General features: G+C 59.2%; 7 protein-coding genes across 9 annotated transcripts; 3 read left to right on the top strand and 4 right to left on the bottom strand.

Moving 5' to 3' along the window:
• Nucleotides 1-868: 868 nt before the first annotated feature.
• Nucleotides 869-2,499, bottom strand: SDRG_08252 (hypothetical protein). The gene is made up of 7 exons (XM_008614128.1): nt 2,369-2,499; nt 2,162-2,322; nt 2,034-2,111; nt 1,686-1,981; nt 1,468-1,632; nt 1,070-1,420; nt 869-1,024 (listed from the first exon to the last, which is right to left on the bottom strand). Exons 1-7 carry the CDS (start codon nt 2,479-2,481, stop codon nt 884-886), a joined length of 1,305 nt encoding a protein of 434 aa, XP_008612350.1. The 5' UTR covers nt 2,482-2,499; the 3' UTR covers nt 869-883.
• Nucleotides 2,500-2,798: 299 nt separating this feature from the next.
• On the top strand, nt 2,799-4,752 carry SDRG_08251 (hypothetical protein). The gene is made up of 4 exons (XM_008614127.1): nt 2,799-3,037; nt 3,094-3,203; nt 3,253-3,373; nt 3,419-4,752. The coding sequence occupies exons 1-4, from the start codon at nt 2,839-2,841 to the stop codon at nt 4,543-4,545; spliced, it is 1,557 nt and encodes a 518-aa protein (XP_008612349.1). The 5' UTR covers nt 2,799-2,838; the 3' UTR covers nt 4,546-4,752.
• Nucleotides 4,753-5,012: 260 nt separating this feature from the next.
• On the top strand, nt 5,013-7,782 carry SDRG_08250 (hypothetical protein; the record flags this gene model as incomplete). Its single annotated transcript, XM_008614126.1, has 11 exons — nt 5,013-5,051; nt 5,101-5,258; nt 5,301-5,674; nt 5,721-5,908; nt 5,962-6,099; nt 6,149-6,287; nt 6,328-6,795; nt 6,843-6,934; nt 6,981-7,213; nt 7,254-7,605; nt 7,654-7,782. The coding sequence occupies 11 exons, from the start codon at nt 5,013-5,015 to the stop codon at nt 7,780-7,782; spliced, it is 2,310 nt and encodes a 769-aa protein (XP_008612348.1).
• Nucleotides 7,783-7,786: 4 nt separating this feature from the next.
• SDRG_08249 (hypothetical protein) lies at nt 7,787-8,221 on the bottom strand. Its single transcript, XM_008614125.1, has 2 exons — nt 8,123-8,221; nt 7,787-8,077 (listed from the first exon to the last, which is right to left on the bottom strand). Exons 1-2 carry the CDS (start codon nt 8,189-8,191, stop codon nt 7,829-7,831), a joined length of 318 nt encoding a protein of 105 aa, XP_008612347.1. The 5' UTR covers nt 8,192-8,221; the 3' UTR covers nt 7,787-7,828.
• Nucleotides 8,222-8,255: 34 nt separating this feature from the next.
• On the bottom strand, nt 8,256-11,031 carry SDRG_08248 (hypothetical protein; the record flags this gene model as incomplete). Its single annotated transcript, XM_008614124.1, has 3 exons — nt 8,256-8,373; nt 8,415-8,495; nt 8,545-11,031. 3 exons carry the CDS (start codon nt 11,029-11,031, stop codon nt 8,299-8,301), a joined length of 2,643 nt encoding a protein of 880 aa, XP_008612346.1. The 3' UTR covers nt 8,256-8,298.
• Nucleotides 11,032-11,259: 228 nt separating this feature from the next.
• Nucleotides 11,260-15,809, top strand: SDRG_08247 (hypothetical protein). Its single transcript, XM_008614123.1, has 6 exons — nt 11,260-11,487; nt 11,534-11,814; nt 11,863-13,459; nt 13,504-14,355; nt 14,405-15,281; nt 15,326-15,809. The coding sequence occupies exons 1-6, from the start codon at nt 11,293-11,295 to the stop codon at nt 15,724-15,726; spliced, it is 4,203 nt and encodes a 1,400-aa protein (XP_008612345.1). The 5' UTR covers nt 11,260-11,292; the 3' UTR covers nt 15,727-15,809.
• A 13-nt stretch (nt 15,810-15,822) lies between these two features.
• SDRG_08246 (hypothetical protein) lies at nt 15,823-19,298 on the bottom strand. 3 transcript variants are annotated; one of them, XM_008614120.1, is made up of 8 exons: nt 19,128-19,298; nt 18,881-19,084; nt 18,638-18,810; nt 17,639-17,987; nt 17,277-17,587; nt 17,062-17,226; nt 16,108-17,012; nt 15,867-16,054 (listed from the first exon to the last, which is right to left on the bottom strand). In XM_008614120.1, exons 1-8 carry the CDS (start codon nt 19,284-19,286, stop codon nt 15,867-15,869), a joined length of 2,454 nt encoding a protein of 817 aa, XP_008612342.1. In that variant the 5' UTR covers nt 19,287-19,298. The 3 variants fall into 3 exon arrangements, with proteins under 3 accessions (XP_008612343.1, XP_008612344.1, XP_008612342.1); XM_008614121.1 differs by lacking the exons at nt 18,638-18,810; nt 18,881-19,084; nt 19,128-19,298 and adding an exon at nt 18,055-18,077 and having other exon boundaries at nt 15,823-16,054; XM_008614122.1 differs by lacking the exons at nt 18,638-18,810; nt 18,881-19,084; nt 19,128-19,298 and having other exon boundaries at nt 15,823-16,054; nt 17,639-18,068.
• Nucleotides 19,299-21,470: the final 2,172 nt, after the last annotated feature.

The following is a 21,470-nucleotide window of genomic DNA, read 5'->3' as shown; positions in this document are numbered from 1 at the left end:
TACGGGGCGTGTGGTGCTCCCGCAACGGCCGGTAAGCGTTCAAAGCGGGTCTTTCCAGAACGTCGCACCGACGGCCGCATCCTCCCGGCGCCCGTGACATTCCATGGCTAGAAAGGAAAGAAGTCGGCGACGTGCTGGACTGATCGAGTCGTGCGTTCGCCAGTCGCTGGTGCGCGGATCTCGAACCGAGTGTCCGCTGTCGGCGTCGCGTCGAGTCTTCAATTCGGCTGCACATGGTCTCGAACAATGTGTTTTAGCTGTGAAGCGTCGCGTGGCCGTGGCGCCGTTGCCGAGTTCATCCTCAATTCGCCACAAATCCGAGGCTCCAACCGGGTGGCCCCGCTGCACCTCATCCGCTCCGACGTCGAAGGCGCCACTGGCGTTGGCTACCGTGAGAGTCTTGTCGGACCATCGCGCCGCCACAACTTGTCCCGCCGTCGCCGAGTCATCGTGGCGAAAGAAGACAAAACCCACGCAACCACGCGCCCCAGTTGGGTCGGGCCTCGCCCACCGATGCGGGCGCGAGCACGCACTAGTCCTTCGATACCGAGAGCGAGGTCTCGGGCGATCGTCTGTTGGCAAGGTCGCGAACGTGAGCACCTTTTGGCCGCGTCTCGCACTAGCCACCTCCGTGATTCAAGCGTACACCGGTCAACCGAGCGCGCCGTTGGCGACATGCGAGGCTTGCTCAGGAAGAACCATGTCTGGGGCTTCGTCGTGTACTGATGGCGGCCCATGAGTACCTTTGCTTAGCGGAGAGCGAAAACTAGAATGCTAGGCTCTGCCGACCAGTCGTTGGTTTCGCCGAGCCGCCTTCTCTTGAAAAGTCCGTTTCGACTCCTTGCAGGCGCGAAACACCCACAACAGGTCTCATTACGTCGGCTTACATCATGCCACCGAGCAAGGTCTGGAGCTTGGCCGCCACGGCAGGGTTGGACATGTGCCGCATCGCCGCCTGCGGGCCGCCTGCGTCCATGTCGCGGAAGAAGTCGGCCATGTCGGGGTCGCCACGCATTGCGTTCACCTAGTCAAGTGTCGGTGAGTCAAATGTTGCAAGGCAGCAACGTACCTGCGGGTTGGTCCGGAACGACTCCATCATTTCGGGCGTGAGCATCGAGCTGAGGTCCGGCATGCCACCGGCACCCGCGCCGCCGCCACCGCCCATGGCACCCATCATCTGGCTCATCATGGCCGGGTTCTGCATCATGTTCTGGGCCATCGACATCATCTGCGGGTTTTGCATCATCTGCGCCGCCATCTGCTGCATCGCAGGGTTGCTCATGAGGCCCGCGAGGCCGCCGGCACCACCAGCACCGCCCATCAAGCCCGCCAACGCACTCAGATCGGGCATACCGCCGGGCATACCGCCGGGCATACCGCCAGGCATGCCACCGGCCGCAGGCGCCTCGCGCGTCGTCGGCTAGCACAAGACATTAGCTGCGTAGCGCTAAGTGCGGACCCATGTACCTGAAGACGCTGGTTCTTGCCCTTGGCTTCGGCGAGACCGGCCTTGCACGCAGCGTTGGTCGGGTCGACTTCAAGGCCGCGCTGGTAGGCATCGATCGCAGCGTCAAAGTCCTCGAGCTGGACGTACGCCGAGCCGAGACGCGAGTAGGCCTTGCCATAGTTGGGCTATGAAACGAAGACAATGGTGAGCTAAGCCATTCGAACATGATGGAACGTACGTTGATGGCAATGGCCTTCTCGCACGACGCCACAACGTCTTCGTACTCCTCCAAGTACATTTGGGCGGCGCCGAGGTTCGAGTAGTAGATGTGCGAGTTGGGGCCGTCAGCCGAAAACGAAATCGCTTGCTTGTAGAGGTCCGCGGCCTTGGTGTAGTCCTTGGCCGTCAGCGCCGCGTTGCCGCTCGCCTTGAGCTCCTCGGCCTTGGCCTCCTTCTGCTCCTTGGAGAGCGTCGGCTTGGCCTCGAACTTTTCTTTGAACTTGCCGAGCGCCTTTTGGTAGAGCTGGTTGTACTCTACGAGCGTGCGCATGAGCCGACAAGCGCCTGCAAGGTGCGTGGAACGTACCCGGCGTGCCCTTCTGGACGCCCGCGAAGAAACCCTTGGTCTCAAGCTTCGAGACCCACTTTTGCCACAGCGCCGGGTCTATAGAAGATCGTCGTCTGAGCTTTTGCACGTCGACCACTGCAACGTACTCGCAGCGATGACCGGGTCTTCCGGCGCGGCAGGCGCCGCAGCTTCAAACGAAATGTGAAGCGCTTTGCAGCCAGCGGCAAAGATGTCGGCAAACTGATGCTGGCCAAGGCCAAGCGCCTGCTTCGTCGCTGCGCTCGCAGGGTCGACGTTGAACGCCTCCCTAGATTCCATGGTCGCGCCACGTCGCTAGGTCGTAACGCGCTTACTTGAGGCACTGCACACCCACCTCGACGTTCTCCGAGTCGTAGTTGGACTTGGCAGCCAGCGACGCCAAGTACTCGAGGGCGCTGAAGATACCTGCTTGCTCGATTGACGCCATCCTCTTGGTAAAAAGTGCTTTTGACCTTCCAGTCGTCACGCCCCAGACGAGAAGTCGGAAATAGAGTTATATAACCTATTTAGTGTACGCAACGGTGCACTCCTGGGCGGCCTTGTAGAACCTGCCCTGAAGCACGTGGTGTGGCAGGCATCACAAGAGATGCAACAAGTAAGCAATAGTAGACTGCTACCCTGCCTCGTACCATGACAACAGTACACTAGCGCAACAACAATGTGGTGCAACCAATTAACACTATATTTCAAACCTATTTCCGGATATAAAAAATGAAAACGCCACGTAGGTAGGAATTCCGGATACCACGCCCGATCTTGGAAGGCAAGGGCAGCGAGCAGGCCCATGCTACTTTACGTGCACGTGGCGGCCGACCACTACGTCATCTCTTGCGGCGAGGGCGACACGCTAGCGTGCCTTATGGGCGCGGCTGAGGTGGCGTACGCATCGGTCTTTCGCGCCAAGCCACCCGTGTCGATCCGTGCCATCACCAACGCGTCCGGGTGCTTCCTCCCGCCCGCCCTCGTGGTCGCCCAAGTGCTCAGTACTGCAATTGGCTTTGCCTAGCCCTATGCAAATGCATGACGCCGAAATATGTAGCGCCCGAGGAGCACATTTACGCCGTCGTCGACACGGAACCCGCCTACAACGACAACGAGCCGCCTCTGGACGCCTTCAAGCGGGTCGTTGCGTCCTGGTCCCAATGGCAGGTATTGCCTTCACTACACGTACAAACGCATGCTCATGTTGTCAGTGTAGCTCTACATGGTGCAGCTGCTCTGGACCATGACGCAGGACCCAATCGTGGCCATCTCCGACCTCCTGGCTTGTGGCGCCTTCAAGGTGCTCGGCTCGCTTCTCTTTTCCTCCGACATGCAAAGTACGCAATGCAACCTCGTCGAGAATACGCTTAGGATTGCTATAGTCTTGCGTCTTGCGCTCCAAGTGCTCGAGCGTTGCATGTCGGTCGACTGTCTCAGCGCTGCCCGCCTCTTCACGCAGCTTTTGGCGACGAAGCGCTTGCCAGACGACCCGTTTGTACCTACAACACTGCTACGCCTACTGCACACGTTCTGCGCCGAGAGCCGCGAAGCCCAGACGCTCTTGCTCGAAGAAGGCATCTCGAGCCGGCTCCTCGCGCTCGTCGACGCGGTCAAGACACCGGAGGCTGCCCACGCTATTGACGCAACGCTCTGTCTCCTCCAGGACTCTGCGCTACTCGGTCGTCGGCCGCGCAGCAGTCGGTCCAACCAGTCGTCGCCGCCCATGGCGCTGCAAGAAATCATGTACCTCTTGCACAGCAAGCAACCCAAGAGCCTTGATGTCGCGTCCAAGCAGCTCCTTCTGTTGGCTGCCACCGAAGACGACTGGGCCGCCGCAATGGCGGGCTCGAGTGCGGAGCGTGCTATCTTCACCGAGCTCTTGCACGTGGCAGGCAGCAGCTTTCGCACGTCGCATACTGTCCACATGGTCGTGCTTGGTCGATTTCTCTCCGTCATGCAGTCAGTCGCTGCCTTCTCGACAAGCACCGTCCTGTCGGACCCCGGCGCCATCGACTACTTGCTATCGCTAACCAGTGCAGCCTCTACGTACCCCAGCGGGATTCAAGAGCAGGCGGCGCAGCTCCTTGGCCGTATCCTCTTGCAGTCGGGCGAGCCGCTGCACTGCAACGGTCTCATCGCGATGCTTTGCAACACGGCGCCACCCATCCGCGACGTCGCCACTGAAGTCATTGCCTCGCTGCTGGAGCGCGATGAGAGCCCGCGGATGAAGGAATCGCTCGTGCACCGACTGATGCAGGACGACATCCTCGCCATCTGTATCGACATGCTGTACGCCCCGAGCCAACGGCGCCAAATGCTGCAAATCCTCAACATTGTGCTCCAGGAAGAGGACGCGCGGGACCGGGTCGTGGATCGGTTTCAATGCGTCTCGCTCTTTGTCTCGCTGCTCGTGGACGCGTCGTGGGACGTGGACGGACAGCGGCTAGCCGCCAAAGCACTCGCCAAGCTCGCGCTCTCCACGTACAACCTCGATAATGCGAGGTTCTAACGTCAAATTATGACGTAGACCCGACCGACGTCAGGTTGTGCAGGATGCGATGGAGTACGTCGTGACGCCAACGAGCTCTCTCTACGATGACGCAGTCATACGAGTGTACTTGGACATGATTCTAGGGCCTGCGACGACGAGTCGCAACACATACATCCAACGCTATCAACACGAAGCATAACATGGTGCAGTAATGTCTCTCTTCAAGCGCTGCACCTGGTGGCTGCAAGGGCTGGGAACCGGCATGTCGTCAAACGTGGAGCTAGTAGCACCTTGTCGTGCACAGTTGATGCACCCACGGCCGGTATCTCTGGTTCAGAACTTATTTGCTAAGGCAATGGTGTCGTTGGGTACGTCGGCAAGATGATCCGGACTACTTCTCAATATGCCACGAAACGTCAAATTGGAGAAACGGATTCTATAAATTTGCCGTGAAAGGCAGGGGTTTCCACTTTGAGATTTGCATCATGGGCAGCAAGACGAGCAAGCCCATCACCGAGCCGACGGTAGACGAACGACCGCCTTACGACCTGCGCTCATGGCCACGTGCACTAGGCGCCAGCCAAGGGCGGTCAAGACGGAACGGAGGGCAGTCCGTTCAAGAAGTCGAGCCGCAAGTGCACGGACGTGCTCTGCCTCCTCTTCTTTGTGCTCTTCTGGATCGGCATGGCCGTCATTTCGATCGTTAGCTACACCAAGGGCCAGCCGCAGCGGTACGCAGCACGACAAGAGCTGCGTTGCTCACGCTCGAGTAGGCTTGCGTACGGCATGGATTTCAAGGGTCGAATCTGCGGCACGCAGTCGACGTCGGCGGCCAACGGCGTGCCGGCGTACGACTTGACCAACTACACGTACCTCGCGTACCCGCGTCTCGCACAGGACCTCTACGACATGCAACTTGACACCAAGTTTGACCCGACGGACCCCGCCAACTTGAAGAAGCTCTACGGCGTCTGCGTCTCGGCGTGCCCGAGCAGCTTGGACGCTAATGGCGACCCGCTCTACGTGCACGCGCTCGTGTCGTACGAGAAGCACGATGTCGTGAGCACGACCAATGTTTCGTACGGCGCGTCCGTGGAGGACACGGCCGCGGGCTCGCCCTTCAAGATCTACATTAACACGACCAGCGGTATGCCCTTCTATCCAATCGAAAGGAACGGTCTCAAGTCTACTAGTCATGTATCGCTGCTTGGAGCTGCCTGACCAAGAGCAGATCAACTATGTGCGCTGCGTTGACGACTGCCCGTCGTCCAGCCCCAACACGAGCATTTGCGGGTCCAACTCTACATTTTACGACTGTGGCAGCATGGGCTGCACCAACTACCAGCGCAAGCATCTCTCGTCGTGCAAGAACGTGCAGCTTGTCCGTCTAGCATCAATCTTTCGAGTCGATACTGACCGATACGAACGACGTAGAAAACCGAGACGACAACATCGCAGCCGGCAAATCAATCGCCCATCTTTGATGCGATGAACTCGGGCTGGTTTATGATCATGGGCTGGTTCTCGGACCTGCAAAAGGCCGCGGTCCCCGTCTTGATTTGCGGCGCCTTGGTACACCCTCTCTCGTCGTCTCGTTGCAAATCTCAACGTTCTAACCTAGTTTGCGCTCATTCTCGGCTTTGTCTGGCTCGTCTTGATGCGATTCTGCGCCGGCTTTTTCGTATGGCTCACGATTCTCTTGGTCATTGCTATGTTGCTCATCACAACCTTCTTCCTCGCGTACCGCGGCGAGCTCCTCAGTACGTCCACCGTACTCCACTCGTCTCTTATGCGATGTAGACAACACCAATATCTCCAGCACGCTCCTCAAGTCAGGTCTCTCGGCCGCCCAAGTGGCTACGATCACGGCCGACGTCTCTTCGGCGTCGGCGCAAATCAACTTTGTCAACGCGCAAACGCTCTACTGGACGTACGCTGCGTACATTTTCATCGCTGTCGACGTCGTCGTGCTCCTCCTCCTCATCTTCATGTGCGGGCGCATCCACATCGCGGTCGGCATCATCCGCGAAGCGTCGAAAGCCATCGGGCGCCTTCCTTTCCTCGTGCTCTTCCCGATTGTTCCGGCCTTTTTCATTACCGGCTTTGTCATTTACTGGATCATTACCGCCGCGTACTTGGCGACGTCCGGGGCTGTCTCGCTCGGCTCGGTTGTCGACACGGTGGGCAGCGCGACGGGTCAGACGCGGCCGCAGTTTTCGATGGAGCAAGACAACGTACTCAACTACCTCCTCATCTACCACCTCTTTGGTAAGATCGATTGATACGAGAGCAGGTTTGGGATCTGCGTCACGTAGGACTCCTCTGGTCGGTCCAATTCCTCTCGGACCTCGGGTACATGGCGATGGCCGGCGCCGTCTGCGAGTATTACTGGACGCTAGACAAATCGGTGCGTGCGCGTGACAGCGCAGCGTCATCAGTCAATGTCTCCATAGACAATCGGGCGCATTCCAATCATCGCGTCGTTCTATCGCGCGCTGCGCTACCACCTCGGGACGCTCGCGTTTGGGTCGCTCATCGTCGCCATCATCCAGTTTGCCCGCCTCGTGCTCGAGTACATTGACCAGAAGCTCAAGTCGGCCCAGCAAAACACGCTCGTCAAAGTCGCTATGCTCTGCTTCAAGTGCTGCCTCTGGTGCTTTGAGAAATGCATCAAGTTCCTCAACAAGTCTGCGCCCATTTGAGATGCAGAACTGATACCAACCTAGGAACGCGTACATAATCGTGGCCATGAAGGGCGACGGGTTCTGCTCGTCGATGAAGGAGTCGTTCTCGCTGCTTCTCGCCAACGCGGCGCGCGTCGCGACCGTGAGCGTCATCACGACCTTCCTTCTCTTCCTCGGGAAGATCTTCATCACGGCCTTCTCGTGCATGATGCTCTTCCTCTTCATTACGAACCCGCCCAAGCAGCTCCCAGCATTCTTCCTCGGCGACGTCGCAAACATCAACAGCCCCGTCTTTCCGCTGCTTGTCTGCGGCCTCCTCGCCTATGGCATCGCGACAATGTTCCTCAACGTCTACGAGACAGCGATCGACACGATCCTCCTCTGCTTTTGCGAGGTGCGTCATCGCAACATATCGCCGAGCACAGCGTCACGCCTGCTGTAGGACTGCAAGGTCAACAAGGCCACGGGCACGTACTACATGAGCGACGAGCTCCTTGCGTACGTCGACGGCGCGGCCAAGAAGCACGCGTTCGCCCACTACCAAAAGGCGTCGCCCGAGGCCGAGGCGTAGCTCGTTGTGGTTTGCATGTATCTACATTGAAAGTATATTCACAGCACTACTCGGTCGACTTGAAGAGGAGCAGGTAGTGCTGGTCCATCTTGAAGAAGAGGAGGAACTGCGTGTCGTACGCGATCGAGCAGCCAAAGCCTTTGCCGACGATGCAGTGCCACGTGGGTCCGTACTTTTGGTCAAAATACTTTTTCATGTCGGTCGCAATGTCCTTCTCGATGAGATTGGTCACGAGGCTCTCGGCGACGTGCGAAATGGCCTCGTCCTTCATGGCGGTCGTCATCTCGACCCGCATCTACGCCGTCGGTTCAATGCATCTAGCCGCGTGTAGCCCATGTACCAAGGTGATCTTCGGGTCCCGGCGCTCCTTGACCGTCCCTTCTGGTGCAGTTTCCGTCGGTGGGGCCATGCGTGCTACGCGTCTCTTGCTCAACTGCCGCGATCTTTTGAAAATCCGCTCACAATTTTTTATCCGGAACGGTATTTTGGAACGTTTTTCTTTCGTAAATTACGGTGCTAGAGACTTGGCGTGAGCCAGCGCGGGGTTTCCTGCAGCCACGTCGAGCTCCCAAGCATGCGCTCATTCTCGACCTAAAGGCCATTACAGGTAAATAGTTCGACGGCAAATATACCGGTCGCGAAGTCCGTCGGGAGCCAACGGCCTTGAACGTCGATACGAGGCTCTCCAAGTGGTGCGGCTCGGCCGTCATTTTCTGCAGCAAGCCAATGAGTGAGTACCTTCCGAGGGTCTTCAGCACGTACATGAAGCAGCAGTTTGCGTTCACAGTTGCGCTCGTAAACTTCATCAATGTCGAAGCTGTCGTCGACCTGGTTCCCACCCAGGAGGTCGTATCGGCCCTCGCCAGAATCAAAGGTGGACGGCGCAGCAACCACAAATTGGTTGTCTTCCTCGACCACATTTTGGAGTCCAAGGTGTTTCTCAGAAGACGCCGTCGCCGGTGGCAGCGTGATCGCTTCTGGTGTCGATATGATGACCGACATTTCCAGTGCGGCAGTCGTGACTGGTGTCGTCGTGAGCAGGGACGGCGCTTCGGGAATGTTGTTGGCGTCCACACTTCCGTCAAAGTAGATCATTTGGCTCTCGCACTCGATGATGGCCGGGATCTCCGTCTCGACAAATGCCGATTGCGCGTCGAGTTCATTGCACTCGACGACCGACGACAGCGCTGGGAGCTCGTTGGCGTCGTCGTCATCAACCTCGTCCGGGTTCAAGTTTGGCTCCAGAGAGGCCCGCGGTGTTGGCACCGCCACTTGTGGCGCAGGTGTTCTTTGCGCAGGCGCGATCGGTGCGTTCTTGCGCGTCTTCTTTGGTGAGAGACCGCTGCTCGTGGCGTTCAGGTTGTACTGCGCAGCACCCGGGAAGGGCTTGCCAATGGGTGAGCGTGGTGGTGAGCTCGGCGGTGCGCGAATCGGAATGGACCGACGCGGCGACATCTCCCGCGACACTGCCGTTGGCGCCCGGCGTAGCGCCTTCGCCGATGGCTGGTGCGTCAGCTCAGTGTGCGATTGCATGTGGTAGGCCCCTCCGTTGCCTGGGAATGCTTTCTCCGTCGGGCTGGGCGCTACCGTGGGTCGCCCGGGGCTCGGTGGTAGGGACATTCGCGATTCAGCCAATGTAGGCTCATGAGGGAACGACACAGTGAGCGGTTTACGCCGGGGACTGCCTTCATACACCGGTGCACGCACGCTGTGCTCTTGTCGAAGCCGGTTGAGTTCTTGCTGGTGCAACATGTCGCGTCGGTCGAGTTCGGCTTGCATTTCCATGCGGAGGCGCTCGAGGTCATTAACTGTTGGAACAGGCGCGGGCAGCGGCGGCGCTTTCTGGTACACGAGTTGCTCCACAAGTGCGCGTTGCCGGCTCAGCTCCAGCGTCAAGTAGTGTAAGCGCTCATCCATCAAGCTTGGCATCGACGGTGACGGCTGCAAAAAAGGGGCGGAATGGGGGTGCTCAAACGCGCCAGGATGCGATGCGTGCGGGGGGCCCCACGACGGTGCATGGTCCGAGTATGGCTGGTGCTGTGAGTGCCACGCCATTGGTTGGTGCTGTTGCGGCTGATGCTGCTGCCACGGAGCGGGTCCTCCGTGCTGCCCGAATGGCGAGGGTCCGCGCTGGTCCATGGGTTGTGGTTGCTGCCAGTGGTTGTCTTGCGGCGAGAACGGGCGTTCGAACGGTAGCTCGCGATGCACTTGTGGTGGCTCTTCATGTTGCGCTTGTTCGTGTACACTAGGTGGCTTGGTAGCGTCCTGGCGCGCCTTGAGATCTTGCTCGAGAACTTGCTGTTTGAGCCGCTGGTCTTTCGCCTTGGCTTGCTTCTCTAGCTCGTACTGCTCGGCTTGGCGCTGGAGCTCTTTTTCGATGCGCTGGAGCTCGGCCCGGTCCTCTTCGTCTTTCTTGCGCTTCTCTTCGGCCTTGCGCCGCTTGTTGTCTTCCATCTGCTGCTGCAACGAGGCTTGCGCCTGAGCTTGCTGCGCCTTCTTCGCGTCCATATTGGGATTCGTTTGGAGCATGTGACGCCGACCGTGCGACGTGCCTGGCGGCGCCGCAACGTGCGATGGCGGCGGTGGGCTCGAGCTCTGAGGCTGCATCGGCGGCGGGTGCGGCAGTGGCATGGCTCCGTGTTCGTAGTCGCCCCCATGCCGGGGCGACGTCATATGCTGGTAGTGCGAGTCCTGCTCGTACGCATGACGGCCACCCCGGTAGTCGTGCGGGTCGGGAGGTACATGAGGGTGGGCCATCGTCGGGGGGTAGAGCTGTTGCTGATGCGAGTACTGCGGCGGTTGGCTGTGGTGATGCCCTGGAACTGGCTGAAAATGATGTTGCTGCTGATATGGTTGTCCTGGTGGCGGACCCTGCTGGTGCTGCTCGTGAAAAGGGGCGTGGTCGTGCACTGGCGGGGCATAGAACCCTCCTGGCGGCCCATGTCCCGGCGCCTGTGGCATGTCAGGCGGGGCTTCCATTGGCGGCGGCGCCTTGGTTGCCGCAACCATCTTCTCGACGTGGTGGCCACGCGCGTGGTTTTTGCCGTACGCGTGGTTGTTGCCAAAGCCGGCAAAGAGGCCGCCGTTGGTCGCTTCCTCTGGCTCGCGGGCGTACCGCAGCGCGTCGCGCTCCGCCTTCTTCTTGGCTTCCTGCGCCCGCACTTGCTCGGCGAGCGCCTGCGAGTACTCGTTTTGGCGCTTCCGCTGGGCGTCGCGCAGGCTCTCTTGTTGGTGGCCGCCCCCAAACATGGCAAATGACCTAAAGATAGCTACGCTCCGAGCACTTGGGTGCAAGTCACGACCGCAACGGGAATTGAGCCGACCCTGCTGCCTGCATTATCAATCTCTGGTGCATCATGAACTCATTCTTGCTGCGCCACGAAGAAGCGGAGGTGGCAGCATTGTTGTCAACGACTCATGTGTGGGCATCGGCAAACTCGGTTTGAAACTCTGTTTCGGGAGATTCTGGATTTCGGTGCAGGGTATCCGGATATCCTTCTTGCGGTGGCGATGACCGACAAGATCGGCGGCGACTTTGCCTTTGACGCGACCGCCCACGGCAATGAGCTTCAGGTGACACAGGACGACGCAGGCTCCACCGTCGCATGCGTGGCCGCCAGCGACGGCCGCTGCCACATGGCAGTCGCGGCAACGCCGTTCGGACCGGTGTGGGCCGTCCATTTCGAGATTCTTGCAAGCCACGAGGTTCGCATCATTGACTCGTCGTCAGCAACCTCATGTCATCGTATAGGGTATTGCGATCGGAGTTGTCAGTGGCCAAATCCGCAAAGGCGTCGGGCTCGGCAAGGTCCGCGACTGCGACGGCCATGGCTGGGGCTTGGCCTCCAACGGCGACTTGTGGCATGCCGGCGACGTTGTCGCGACACACATGGCCTTTGAGGCCCACGATATCTTGAGTGTTGCGCTGGACCTAAATAGCAGTGGGCCAGCCGGGCCTGGCACGCTCGTCTTCTACCGCCACCGGCACTACGCAGAGACGATCATCGTTCAAGCGTTCTCCGGGGTCCGCGCGTAAGCACCTTTGTCGAGCCAAGACGATCACAAGATCTTTGCGTGTAGCTACTACGAGAGAGCTTGCGACGCACTCTACCCTGCGGTGCATCTGCAGCACGCCGGCGAAGCAGTGCGCTCAATTGTCGGCGCCGATATCGTTCTACCACCGGTGCATGAGCTCCACGGTGTACACGACGTGCGCATCAAGATACCCAGCGCTGTGACGCGAGCGTCCTTGCCGCATCTTTGGAATGCGTCCCGCGCCGTCGATCAGCACGACACGCTTATTTCGCTGCTACCGTCCCTTCTCGAGCTCCTGCCGACCGCGGACGACGATGGTTTCGACCACGTGCTCGCCGTGCTCTGCAACCTCCTTCACCGCACGTCAACTCCGCCTTTGCTTCCGTCGCCCAGCATCACAGCTCTCTACGACCGCATTCCTCAACAGACATCGTCGACGACCTTGCCGTGGGTGCTTTTGGCGCTCGAACCGCAGCATCCGCCCTCGATCCACGTCGTTCCAAGTCTATGGACCGCCTTGGCGTCGGCGCTGTCGCCGTATGCGCAGCAAGCGTACGTCGCGCTGCTCCTTCGCCTTGCTCTACGACTCTCGATCGACGAGATGATGCTGCCGCAAGAGCTGCACCCACCGGTGTACCCACATCTACAGGCCGCATGGGTCTGGCTCGTGCACCGGGTTGCGTCCGTCGCCCCTACAGACGCGCCACTCGTACGCGCGTTTCGCACCTTTGACCCCAGCTGGCTGCAAGCGGCGCTGCTCGCCGAGACAGCGCGGCTGCCTCACGTCGCGGTACGGACGGCCTTGGCGGCCATTCAGCGCCAGGCGTGCGACGACCTCCAGAGGGTCGGGCAATGCGATGTCGAGTCGCCCGTGCCGCCCGCTCGTCCCTACACACCCGCCAGAGCCATGTGGCTCGAGTGCACGGAGCTGCTCTACTGCCGAGACGCCCGCGGCCTCGTCGCTTCTTATGCTCGAGCGATGGCGGAGCTTCGCAGTGTGCTTTTATTCCAACGACGACTCCTCGACGAAGTTGCTAGCAGGCGGCGGCAGTGGGTGCTCCCCAACGACGAGACGCCGGTCGTGTACGCCGAAGCCCCGATCATAGCGAGACTCTTGCACGCGGCGCCGCGGCTGCTCGTGCCCATTCTAGAACACGCAGGGTACCTCGGCGCCGCACCGCACCGTCCGAAAGCCCATGTGCAAAGCATGGCACATGTGCTGGTTTGCTCGCTCCTCCGCCAGCATGCGCTTCCCAACGCCGTCGCAGACCTTGTCACTCGCAGCGGCAGCGACTCGATTCTGAGCCGCGCGCTGCTCGACGCCTTCCTCGCGACGGTCGACATGACCTTTTGGCGCTACGAGCTTCGGCCCATTATCAACTGGTTCCTCACGACTGCGCATGCGGGCACTGACGACGATGACGTTTTGCTCGAGTACGTTGCGTGCAGCCTTGCGTTGCGCATGGCCAAGGCACTGGAGCAGGACAACTGCCCAGCGGGTGTGCGCGCGCTCCTCGTCGCGCTCTCGACATCTGACGCGGTCGTCAACGTCGTTCTTCAATGGGTGCAGCTGTGGATCGACGCCCCCGAATGGTGGTGTCGCCCGACAGAGTACACGCCAGTGCAAACCGCGCGGGCCCAGGTACGCGCATTTCTCTTGTCGATATAGCAATCCATCGTGCATAGTCGCTTCTCTCCCACGTCGTCACATCGGGGCACCTTCGCTTGGCGCTGCTGGACGCCGATCTTCCGTCGCATCTTCTTGTGGCCACCCGCAGCGACGATGCGAGTGTCGGCGACCAAGAGGAAGCGCTGACATTTTGCGCACTGTACGGCGTCGAGATTGTCCAGCTCCTCAATGCAGCCACGAGTGCCCTCATGACATGGGTGCCAACGACGCAAGTCGACACGGCGCGGCGTGAGGAGCTTCAGCGCCTCTTGCAGTCGCCCATGGACGATGGCCCGAGCATTGAAGTCATTGTGAGCGCCAACCCGCTCATGATGACGCTGGTGGCATCACAGTCCGTGCCCCTCGTGTTGCCGCGCTTCTCACGGCCAATCGAAGCCATGCTCACCAAGGTACTCGCGCTGCTTCAATCGCCAGCATGGACGACGCTGGTCACAGCCACGATCAGCACGCTACCGTCGTCGTCGCCAGCGTCGCTGCTCTGGGAAAAGTTGCTCGCTGTCTGTCCGGACGGAGCGTTGCGCGGTCACCTCTGCGACTTAATTGACACGAGCCGACTCGCCGACACGAGCATCGACGCGTTCGTGCGTGGGCTGCATGCGGTGGCGACGTTCCAGGCGTCGCAGCGGACCTATATGGCGTCGGCGACCGTGGCGGCATCGGTCGTCACGGCGCAGCTTCGACCGGCGAACGACGTGCTTTCGGTCCGGCTCTGGGAAAGCCGATTTTATCACTTTGTGCGCCTCCCGATGATCGAGGCCATTGCGCGTGAGGCGCGCGCGACGCTCAAAGCCACGGAGCTCGCCGTATGCCATTGCCGCTTCGGTCTCAACACGCTCTCGCAGTGCCACGTACACGTGTCCGACGTGGATTCTCCCGCCTCACGTGATATATGTCTAGGGCTGCGAAATCAAGTGGAGCTCGTTCGAGACGAGCGTCGCCGGCAGCTGGCTCCACGTCCAGCTCCAGCTGTCGCATAGCTTGAACGCTGCGTTTCGTGTGCTACTGACGTCCCACCAAACCCTTGTCAAGTACTTTGTCCCGGATGCTCTGGCCACTGATTCGTCGACAACGCACCCGACGACGTCGGTGTTTTCGCTGGTTCAGATGGCGCCGCGGCATTTGCCACCGATGGCCGCTGCCGGGTGGCACGACCACGTGCTTCTCGACCGACTGCACGCAGCAGAGTCGCCGACGTGGCGCGACTGCCTCTTCCTCGCGGCACTCCTCCCGTCGCGACCGCTCTTGTGTCCGAGCGTCGTCCAGGACGCTGCGCTCTACGATCAACTCGTCTTGCTCGAACGCCTCGTGCCGAGCGACGTCGGCTTGGTCGACGATGCGGTGGCCGTGCGCTATTGGACGCTGCAGTTGCAACGCGCGACAATGCCGACGCTCTTGCCCGAAACGGCGCGGCGGCGACTGCGAGCCTTTGTCCGGCACGTGCCCCCGCATCTGCTGGCGTTCTGCGTGGCCAAAGCTCGGCCCCGAAGTCTCTTTTCGGTCGTCCGTAACTGCTACATTTGGGTGACGCTGCACGCGTCAAGTGTGTCGTTTGCATCATTCCTTGCCACCGAGGGGTGGCACCCGTTGTTGCTCGCGGGGCTCCGGACGTTCAGCGAAAAGGGCGGCGAGTGGGCCGTGCGCATGCACGAGCGGCTTCAGCGCCACACGCTGGCTCGGTCGCTCCTCGACGAGACGTTGCGCGTCTGCCCCCTGCAGCGGCTCTGCGCGGTGCTGGACATTAGCGCGGCGTTCGAGGACCGCCTCGTGCTTGCTGGTGCGGCTTTGTTTCTGGGACGAGTAGACTGATGCGATATGTAGACCAAGGACATGTGGCGGTGCAGAGTGCGCTACTGAGCGCACCGGTGCCATGGCTCGAGCTCGTGCTGCATTGCGAAGGCGACCCGATGCTGGTGCAGCATCTGCTCGACGGCGACGTTGCAGCACTGCGCGACACTGAGCTCCGTCAGCTCTTGCGCGTGGTGCCAACGATAGGCGGTCGCTTTCTCTGGCTGCTGGTTAAACCGCTCGTCATGGAGCTTGTCCGACGCGAGAGCAGCGTCGCGCCTGGGATACGATGCGTGCTGCGTCATCTGACCTGTATCGAGCGTCTCGGGTATGCCTCCGGCTTTGATGTCGCGACGACCGACGACGAGACCCTCTCGGGCGACTTGCAGCGTCTCCAGATCAAGCACGACGCAACGTCCTACACCGACCACTAGCCTGACCGAACAACCAAGGGTTAGGGACTCGAACTAGTATTCTAAACAACACGAGTGCCCACAGGATACTTGAAGTTTAGATACTTGATCCATGGATAGAGGATGCAGGATGGACCGTGTTAGGGTAATTAGCCTTCTTCTTAGGCCATCGTGGCCTTGGACGGTCGCACGACACCTTTTTGCTTGCAGTCGTCGTACAAGTCAAAGTGCCCGCTGGCCAGCGACGGCAACTGGCCAAACTGCAGAATGTTGTGCGCGGTCACGACACCCGACATGAGCGCACCCATGATGCCGATCGCGACAATGTCCTGGCCCGTCTGGTAAAACCCTAAACCAGATTTCAGATGTCAGATTTCAGAATCCAGAGCCACACACACATACCTGGAATCGGCGTCGATGGTCGGAGCACGTCAAACGCTGCGGGCGTAAAGCGCCACTTGCCCATCTCGAGGCCAAAGACCTCGCCCTTGTCTGCGTTCAAGTACGTGTTGTAGCTCAGCGGCGTGCCCACGTCCATGGCCTTGACCTTGCCTTGCAGCTGCGGGTAGTAAGCGTACAGCTCCTTCTCGAGCTTGGTTTTCCACTGCGCCTTGATCGCTTGGTACGCGACGTCCTTGTCCCGGTCGGCGCTCTTCATGTGGGCCCACGGCGCAAAGTCTTCAAAGTTGACCATCGCCAACACGAGCGCATTGCTCTTCCCGGGGTACCGCGTGTGCCACGTCGACTCTTTGGCGCACGGAAACGCAATAAACGTCACGGGCCGCGACGTGCTCGCGTGGAGGTCCTTCTGCAGCACCTCCTGGAATCGCTCCGTGTACGTCGTCGACGCCGTCACGTCGGGCCACGACCAGACGTTGTAGGCCGGCAGCTCCAGTTCACTCACGGTGCCCTCGAGCGAGACGAAGAGGAAGCACATGGTCACGGACCGCTGTGCGTTGGCGACGACCTCAAACTGCCGCCAGTTGGGAGGTAGAGTCGCCAGCGTCGACGAGTCGAGGAGCTTGTCGCGCGTGTTGAAGAACCCAATGTTCGAGACGACGACGGGAGCGTGGAAGGTGTCGCCGTTCTCAAGCTGGATGCCGACGGCCTTCCCGCCCTCGACAAGCACTTGTGCGACCGAGGCCTTGACTAGGACGCGGCCGCCGCTTTGCTCGATGGAGCGCACGAGACCCTCGGCGATCTTGGCCGACCCGCCACGGGGAAAGACCGCGCCATTCATGTAGTGCATAACGATCTGGCTGTGCATGTAGAACGGCGCCGAGTCGGGAAGCACGCCGTGGTCGCCCCTGTCAGCATGATGGACGTGAGACGAGGAGGTACAAGTAGAGGGTGTACCACTGCCCGCACAATACGCGCTGGAGAAGCTTGTTGGAGATGATGCTGTCGATGACGTCGGTCGTGTTGCGGCGCATAAAGCCGTGGCGGTCGCCAAAGAAGAGCGCAATGCGAATCAAGAGCGACCCGAGCCACTGCGGCTCGACGACCTTGAGCGTGTAAAACCTAAAACGCGATTCATCAAACGGCAATCTCAAAAGGCAATGTCAGCGTACCACTGGGAGAGCTTGGTCGCTCGCTCGCAGAGGTCGACGTACGCCTCGAGCTGTTCCTTGAGGTTGGGCTCGTCCGGGAACTTGCGCAGAAGCTCGGCAATGAAGCGGTCGCGGCCCGCGGGAAAGGCGACTTGGAAGCTACCGTTTTCGCCGACGGCCACCTTGTCGTACGCAAACCCGTCTTCGTGCGCACCGATCGGGTCCCACTGCAGCACATCGTCGCCGATGCCCATGAGCTCCATGTACTCGCGGCACTGCGGGTCGATCGAGCCAATGTAGTGGGTGCCCGTGTCGAACTCGACGCCCATGTCCTGCGAATCATTCCGTTTCTCAGTGCACGTGATAATGGCAACGATGCATACCTCGAACGTGTGCGTGGCACCGCCAGCGCGGTCGTGCTGCTCCAAGACCAGCACGCGCCAGCCCATGCGCGCGAGGATGGCAGCTACACCGAGACCGCCAATGCCACTGCCCACGACGATCGCATCCAGCGTCGACGGCACCTTGGACTTGAGGTATCGGTCTTGAATAACCGGCATGCGCGTGGGCCGTGGCGTTGTCGTCGCCTTGGTGTCCTCAAATGCAGCAAAGCCATCGCGGTACCGGTACGTGCGCAGGGCGCGTCGCTTCGCCGAGAGGAACCACATGGTCGTCACGAGGAGCGCGGTGAGGCCTGCCATGAGCAGCGCGTGGCCGTGAACGTTGCCCATGCTACGCGTTTAGTCCATGAGCTCAGCTACTGGCGTGCGTCGAGCACTAAGATCGTAGACGGACGGACCTTGTGTATCGAAGGAAATCGCGGAATGAGACGCAAAATTCGATCCATGGGCGCCCCTTGGCAGAACCCACTTGGGGTTTGTATGCCTCCCTTTTTGTCATTTTTCTCTGGCTTCGAAATCTTCGCATTTATAATACATACAAACATCTAGTCAATTGATGCATTTTTAAAGATAAGGTGTGACAGGGGCGGTTTGGACCCCAAACGCACCTTTGAAGCTCACGCTGTGTCACCCAATCAGAGACAAGCCATCTGCAAGATAGCATACGATTGGTGGAAATCCACGCACGATCTTTGAGCTCACGTGGCACCTGATATCACGACGACGGCGACCGACGCGATGCCAACGACTGGACACTACGCGCTACATGGGCACAGCGCATTGTTCCAGAGTCTAATTCTTTTTGTCTAGTCGGTCTACAGGAAAACGAACAATGTGTCATTTTAATTGCTGCGGGCAGCTTGGCGCCGCTTGGTTTGGCGGACCAGTTTTATCACACTGGCTTCCATTTGGGCTTGGTCCTCCTTGGTTCGACATGCGACCCAGAGCATTTTCTTTGACGTCGTAATCTGGATAGTATACGGCGCCGCGGGTTCCACCGCGGTAGAAATGACGTCCTCGACGTCACTCAGCTGCAGCGCATTGCTGCGGCTCAGATACCCAGATGTCGACGGCCGCGCCGGCGTCGGTCGCCACCACGTCGGTGCGCGCCACGCGAGCGCCGAGCCACTCTTGTTGAGAAAGACCCACTGTGTCTAGTCCGACAAGATGAGGTCGGATTTATTCACTCCGATCCCAGACACAGTATACGTAGTAATAGTGTACCTTCCACGAAGAAACCTCGCGCTTCAACGTTCGCAGCTCGGTCCGAAGCTCAAAGACGCGCCCATCTTCAACGAGGTCGCGCACAAAAGCGATGTGCGCATCGAGCGCTCGCTCTGTCGGCGACAAGAGGTTACGCGATATATCGCTGGCAAGCGACGCCTGTCGCGCCTCGAAGCGCCGCGTCGGAAGTGAAAGGCGAGGATCCTACGATTGCCATGCAGCGCCAGTGCACCACACGAGGACGCACGCTGTGGTTGACGGCGCGGCGTGGCTTTAAAGCGAGGTTGGCAAGCCCCTTTGCTACGTTGGCGAGCCGCTTGTTGCTCGAGAAGCTAAGCTCTTTCATCGGCTCGGCGGGCTCGTCGTCCAGCCATAACTCGGCGCGACGGCGACTGTGCGTCGCCATTCAATCGGCTCGAAATACGTTTCGAATGATTGCAACATGTCATCCGTAAAGCACAAGCCGAACGAGTCGAGTCATGACCGCATTTGGTCATGCACAGCAGTACCGTAGAAGAAGGCGCTCATGAGGGGTGTGAGGTGACGTCAGAACCACCTGGCGAGGTAAGCGAAGCTGGTTACGTCACAAGCACCAAGTTCAACCTTTTTACTTATTCGTGGCATATGCCACATTTCGCCCTGGGCAAAAGAAGCTGGGGACAAAGATGCACAAGACGTTGTCCACGACGCTGGTCTCCACGATAGACAAATACCGTACATTGCACTAGTAGCTCAGCTGGTAACAGGTCCGTTGTGGGGTCGGCTGGTCGGAACTATTTGGTTCAAATTGGATGGCACGCAAACATGAAGTTTGGATAGCTCTAGGTGTTCACTAGTTGACGACACTCTCCGCGATGCGCGACGCCTTGGCTGGGGTGTACCAGTCTGAAAAGTAGAGAGGGCCAGATGATGTGAGAGCGCAGAGGTCATCAAAGGCGGCGACGCAGTAGATGGAGTTGAAGATGGCAAAAATACCACATTCGATGAGGTTGGGTTGTACAATTGTATCAGGACCCCTGGTCACCCAGGGGGTCAAGGCCTACCCTAGGGTGGACCCGCCATGATGGCCGCCCCCCGCCCCTCATACATCCCTGTTTGTAGATTGCCCTAGGTTATGTACGAGATCCCAGCCCAGCCCTATGACCGGATATGTGCCCGCGATTTGTGCCAAAAAAAAAATGACCATCACTCGTGAGTGATGGTTCTCGGTGTGTCACACCGCTCGAGGATATGCTCAATTGCGACGAGAAAGACGTTTTCTATCGCCACAACGAAGTGGCGTTCGGGTACAGTATCCCGCGCAAGCATTATACCTAAGGCCGAGTTCAGATAAATCGAAATATCCGGATATTCGGTGGCTATTTTAAATATCCGTTTTTTTTCAAAGTGAATCGAGTTCAGATAAAAATATGCGCATATTTTCCCGAATATTCTGGCCGAATACCCGGCAAAACAAATCCATCCAAAATGATGGATTTTTTGCTGGACATTTTGGCATTCTGGATATTATCATTTCATAGAGGTCCATCCGGTGGTCCATCCGGTGGAAGTGGCGCCAGTCAGCGCCAGTCGCATTCTCATTACGGCGCCCGGATGACAACGACGCTGGTGCACGATCAGTGCACGCTCAGGAGTAGTCAAGAGCTCACCGACAGCGCGCATCGATAGCGCAGGCCGCGTTCGTCGTCGCAGGCGCGACTCTGCCCAGACGGCGCTGCGTGCTTCCTCGTGCACAACGGCAAGCGCGCCCTGGACGACCCGCTCCGCTGCTTCGCGTCACCCGCGCATGGTCTAGACGGTGCCCAAGGATACCATGTAGATCCTCGGCCTCGACCATGATCGGTTCTTGGCGAACTCGTTTCCCAGCGGCAGGGCGACTGCCTCTTTCCTCGGCGGCGTCACGGGCACACGCGGCAATGGCCGCGCAGCAGTTTGAGCACCCCAAGGTCCACACGTCCACACGCGCATTGATATCAAAGGGCAGACGGCGCGTGCCAACGCCACGAAATAGGTGGATCATGCCGGCCGCGACATGGACGATCACGACCCGAAGCACCAAGAGCAATCTCTAAACTAGACGGCGTCGTGCTGCACATCAATAGCTACATCAATCAAGCTAGGAGCCAAGTGCTGGACTTGATACGTATATTGACAGCTTTGGTCTTCGGACAGGTCTTCAGTCTGAGCCCAACCCGCCGAACGACCCAGTAGGCCATCCTCCGCGTTACTAAGTGTCCCTCGGTTGATCTTGCAATGTGTATGCTATTCACACACGACTTCTCGCACGTCTCCAGACAAACCTTGTTACTTGTTGGGCGTCGAACGATATGCTGTGTCGAGAGGTCGAAATGTCCACATGATTTTTCGTCGAGTTCAGATTTTTCACCGAAATAAACGGATATTAAAAAATCCAAAATGCACGGATTTTAAAATGTCCAAATGTCCAGAATTATCTGAACTCGGCCTAACGTTTGTCTCCAACAAAGCAGCGTACAATGCTCTGAAAGAGTCCCGGGGGTCTTGCGCCACCCTAGGGTACGGTCAGCTCTTTCGGACCCTAGAAAAGGCTCTCAGACCCCACGGCCCCCGG

This window comes from Saprolegnia diclina (genome assembly GCF_000281045.1).
Source record: "Saprolegnia diclina VS20 unplaced genomic scaffold supercont1.25, whole genome shotgun sequence".
Classification (NCBI taxonomy): Eukaryota; Oomycota; class Saprolegniomycetes; order Saprolegniales; family Saprolegniaceae; genus Saprolegnia; species Saprolegnia diclina.
The sequence above is the reverse complement of the archived record's forward strand: the minus strand, read 5'-3'. Positions and strand labels throughout refer to the sequence as shown.